General features: G+C 40.2%; 1 protein-coding gene across 1 annotated transcript in view; it reads right to left on the bottom strand.

Annotated features, from left to right (window-relative positions):
* Positions 1-225: 225 nt before the first annotated feature.
* LOC139754157 (uncharacterized) overlaps positions 226-5,048 on the bottom strand; it is a 22,920-nt gene continuing 18,097 nt past the window's right edge. Inside the window, exon 4 of the mRNA XM_071671314.1 lies at positions 226-4,050. Within this exon, the coding sequence (XP_071527415.1) occupies positions 3,787-4,050 (264 nt within the window). The 3' untranslated portion in view covers positions 226-3,786. The remainder of the gene's footprint in view (positions 4,051-5,048) is intronic.

Consider the following 5,048-nt stretch of genomic DNA (forward strand, 5'->3'; position numbering starts at 1 on the left):
TCCCCTAGTTTCTTTAACCCCTATGTAATAATTATACTACTAGAACTTGGAACATCAAGCTTTCCAATAATAGATTTTAGCACAAAAGTAAAATAGATCTTTAATACAGTTCCCAATTAATTTGACATTTCGTCAAACTACGTCAAATCTATGCCATCTAGGCGGCGTAGTTGCTGAACATGAACCCTTAACTAGTTAAAATTAGTATGTAATATGCAGACAAAATTGGCATTGTATGTATATATTTAAGTACACGGATGTGGTGCAAGACAAAAACATGAAGTTCTCATGAAAAATAGTTATAGCTATCCAAAACTTCTCAAACTTGTATGTAAGGACTTTGCATTTGTGCTTTGATAATTTGTTTCATTACAATAATTTGACATTTGACTGACTATTATTAACCTTTTGTCTGCCCCTTTGGTAAACAGTACAACCCTATTACCATCGGATTGTGTAACATCACACTCCTAGAATAAAAAGATGAAATATTCCCTGCGGATAGTAGAGGAGTCTCCTTTTAAATTTTTATAAGACTGAAGAGCCAATCAGGGTGTACTCACCTGCGAAATCTCAGGCTGGGGTTATTGTTTGAGGATCTATGGAAGTGGAGAGAGAGTATATTTGAAGAAAGAAACCTAGATGTTCTGGGCTCAAGGGGAATGTCTTGGTTAGTAAAGGGTAGGCAAGACAGCAGGAATTGTGGATGGCGGAAGTAGGTGGTTATCCTGGCCATGTTAATAGAGATAGAGGCAAGTGTTTTGGGAGCAGCTTAGTGTATCATCAGTTTTGATGAGAGAATATTAGTGGATTTAAATGCGAAAGTGTGATGAGTCGGTCAAGAGTATAATTGGGAGAACAGCTTGTGAAGAGGTGCTGAAAAACCAGTGGAGAATGTGAAATCTGGGTTTAAAGGAAGTATACGTAAGTGAGCTGGAAATACGGCTAGTGGGCCTTGTACTCCATATTAATTTATATGCGTGGAGAAAGACAAATGTAATGGTGCGGTTTCTGTGGAATGTCTGATCACTCTTGTGAAGACAAATTTTTTAAGGTTTCGGGAAAACAAAACAATATCGGTGAGAAGAGGGTTGAAAGAAAGAGCTTGGAAACGAAATTTGTGTGAAGAAATACCAGGAAAGACTGTAAAATGGCAAAAGGTGCGTGTAAATGAAGCAATGGGAGGTACTTAGGGAAAAAGTGCTGGCATGTGACATGCGAAAGTTAGGGTGATTAGAAAGGGGCGAGTTAGGGTTGGATGAAGTTGCTTGGGCAACATTAAAGGGAAGGTGAGCAAATAAGAGGGATATATTAGAGAAAAGTGGCTGGAGGTCAATAGGAAGGTGTAGTGGTTGACAAAAAAAAGCAAATGAGTTTTGCGGTGAGCAAGAATTGCTAAACTTGAGAGAATATGTTTCGGAAGAAGGTTAATCGTGTTCGAAAACATGAGAACATCGGTGAAGGAGTGACGAAGTGAGGTGGTCGAGTGAGTGCTGTGAAGGACAGATTAATGATATGGTGGTAGAAGATGTAAGGTGTTTGGGTCGGGTTGGTATGCAAAGTGGGAGTCATGAAAAATTTAGTGAAGAGGAAAGAGGTGGTGAAAGAATTAGTATGAAATATGGCAAGGCAGCTTTAATGGATGTTACTGCTGTCGAATTTATTAAGGATTTTTAACTTATGTATGGATCATGGTGAGGTGCCTGAAAATTGTCGGAATGCATGTATAGTGCCACTGTAATAAAGGCCAGGGGGATACAGGTGATTGTTCAAACTACAAAGGTATAGGGATACTGAGTGTACTTGGTAAGTTGTGTGGAAGGTAGTGATTTGAGTAAAGGCATGTACACATCAGATTGGGGTGGGGGGCACTGCAGTTTCAGAAGTGGAAGAGGCTATGAAGGTTTGGTTTTTGCATTGAAGAATGTGTAAAAAACACTAAAGGAAACTAATGGATTTGTATGTGGCATTTATGGATCCTGAGAAAGCATATGATAGGCTTGATGGAGATGCTTGTGGAAGGGCTTAAGAATATATGGTGTGGAGAGAAAGCTGCTGGAAGCAGCGGAACGTTTTTATTAACGGTGTAAGACATGTGTCCGAGTGGAGATTGAATGGTTCCAAGTGAAAGATGGTCTGCGGCAGGGTGTGGATGTCAGCATGGTTGTTTAATTTGTTTATGGATAGGATGGTGAGGAAGGTGCATGCGACAGTCTTGGAGAGAGGGACGAGTATGCCATCTGTAAGGGATGAGAGGGTTTGGGAAGTGAGTCAGGCGTTGGTTGCTGATGATACAGAAGTAGTGTCAAGCTGCATAAGATGGTGACTGAGCTTGGGTGTATGAAAGGGGAGGTAAAAATAGTAAATGTGAAGAAAACAAGTATATAAGGTTTAGTAGAGTTAAGGGACAGGTTAGGTGCGTTATGGGTTTGAATGGAGAAAAATTGAAAGTGAAGTATTTGAAATATCTAACCTGGAAGTGGACATGGCAGCGAATGAAACCATGGAAGCTGAACTGAATCATAGGTTGGGTGAGGGGGTTGAAAGGTTGTGGCAACAATGAATAGTAGGTGGAAAGCGAGATCGTCATCTGGGAAGGCAAAAATGGTTAGGTGTGAAAGTATAGTAGTCCCAACATTGTTATATGGATGAAAGTCATGGGCTATAGATAAGACTGTGTGAAGGGTAGGTGTGCTGGAAACATGTTTGAAGGCGATATGTGATGCGAGATGGTTTGATCGAGTAAGTAATGAAAGGGTAACAGAGAAGTGTGGTAATAAAAACAAGCGAAGAATGGAGTCTTGAAATGAGAATGAGTGAGGAAAAGTTGACAAAGAAAATATGTGTCAGAAGTGGAGGGAGCAATGAGAACGGGGAGACCCAGTTGAAGGGAGTGAAAAAGAGTTTGAGCAATCGAGACCTGAGAATGCAGGAGGGTGAATGGCTTGCAAGGGACAGTAAATTGGAGTGATGTGGTATACTGGGGGTCGACATGCTGTCGGACAGAACCAGGGCATGTGAAACGTACAGGGTAAACCATGGAAAAATCTGTGGGGCTTGGTTGCCGATACGGAGATGTGGTTTCGGTGCATTATACATGACAGATATAGAATGGATTTGAACTGGTGCGGCCTTTCTTCGTCAGTTACTGGCGCTAGCTCGGAAAACGGCGATAAAGTATGAAAGAAAGTGAATATGCCTTTAAGAAGACTGATACTTGTCACTTTGGCAACATAACAAACCCGTTCACTAAACACTTACTGCTTACCCAGAGTACTTAAAATCATTGATGGAGCTACTGCAGCGCCCAACAAGCATGCGAAGCAATTTAACAACATACTCTGTATTCACTGAAAGTAACATTTTGGGCGTCATTACAATGTATCCAAGAGGGGCTAAAAGAAAAAAAAATGTACTTAGCTGTAAACCTAATATGGAAATTAACACGTTTACAAATTGAGGTTGTTTGTGCCATTTCCATCAATACTACTTCACATAAGCATAAGGGCATGCATCTACATGCTACAGCAACAATTCCTTGACCATTTGTTGCGCGTTATGCCCTTCTCTGATTCCTAGCCTTTCAGTGATGTGCCTAACAATTTTGTATTTTTATCAGCTCATTCCTGCAGTAGATGATTCTTTTACACTGTTTCTTGTCCATTTTTTCTGTCTCTGAGTTTTAATCTTAAAAAATGACATAAACCTCTGCTTTTCTATGATACTACAATTTTTTTGTACGATAGCCTCGCCCTGGAGTTCCTCTGATGCTCTCTTCAAAACTCTTCATTTATTGTATACCGGGAAGTAGATCTTGTCAGCGACGTCGTGTTCATTGCTCTCGGTTTCACTCCCAATCTCATCCTTCCCAAAAGGGCCCTTCGTTTCGTCCTCAGGAGCCTCGGTCTCGTTAGTAAGAACCGTCACAGGATCTGTTGAAGTTTCCCAGTCATCTGAGGTGACACCCACCTCGCCGGCGGCAGGTTTCACTCTGTCGTTGCCGTTACCAAAAGGCCTCCTTCTCGGTTTGTCTTTGAACATTTGCTCCAACTGGAATATAAATTCAAGAATCAATGTCACAGCTTTATAATCAAGGAGGGTAAGATGTGTTCAATTTGATAAGAGTACTGTTACCAAATGAAGTCTGATGCTATCATGATTTCTAGATGTCGAAGTGAGTATACCAATAAAGAAGCCTACTAGACTTTAATATATGGGAGGGAAGACATGGCCTTCATAACAACTCTTAGAGCCACTCAAGAACTAAGTGGGCTTAATTACTGTAATAAGGAAATGAAACTGGGTCAGCACTGCATTCTTAGCATAAGCGATTATTTAGTGTGCGTTCATCAAAATACATACAACGAGATCTGGAACTGGTTGGAACTAACCATTTATAAAGATGAAGAACTTAACATATACTTAAAAGGCCATCTGTAAAACAGTCTGATGTCCTTGAATGAATGAATTAAGCATGGCCTTCTTGGGCCTGTCCGAAGTGAAAATACGGTATGTAGCTAATCTAAGATTACCTGCCGGGTTTAAGGTATTTGAAGATCTAAATGCATGTAAACAAATATGTTAGATCTGCGACGCGATTGCACACCTTACTTTAAGGGAACAAAAAGCTAAGTTGAACTATGTTAGTTATAACCTCTAAACATTCTTAGGTTTTACTGTTCATACGGGATAAATTTTAAATCTATAGTTTATTGGATCTGATGAATGACTGGAGATTCCTACAAATAATTCTAGGCAGACCAGAAGTCCCAAAACTTGCATTACGGCATGATCCCTGGGCCTGAAATAAGAATCGGTGGAATGTAAGAGAACAGTAAAGTACTTTTGGCTGCCAGAATTGATCTCTTCTTTGTAATCTCTGAGAAAGTTGATCAACCTGACCACACGACTCAGTACGATACTAAGAACATGTACGTGTCTTTAGCTGACAACAGTTTATGTGATTCTATTTTTGGAAGAATGAGCAATATTCACACCCACACTTCATTTGCGAAAAAATTCGGAATGGTTCCCAGTAATTCACAAAT

Source organism: Panulirus ornatus, chromosome 16 (assembly GCF_036320965.1).
Source record: "Panulirus ornatus isolate Po-2019 chromosome 16, ASM3632096v1, whole genome shotgun sequence".
NCBI lineage: Eukaryota > Metazoa > Arthropoda > Malacostraca > Decapoda > Palinuridae > Panulirus > Panulirus ornatus.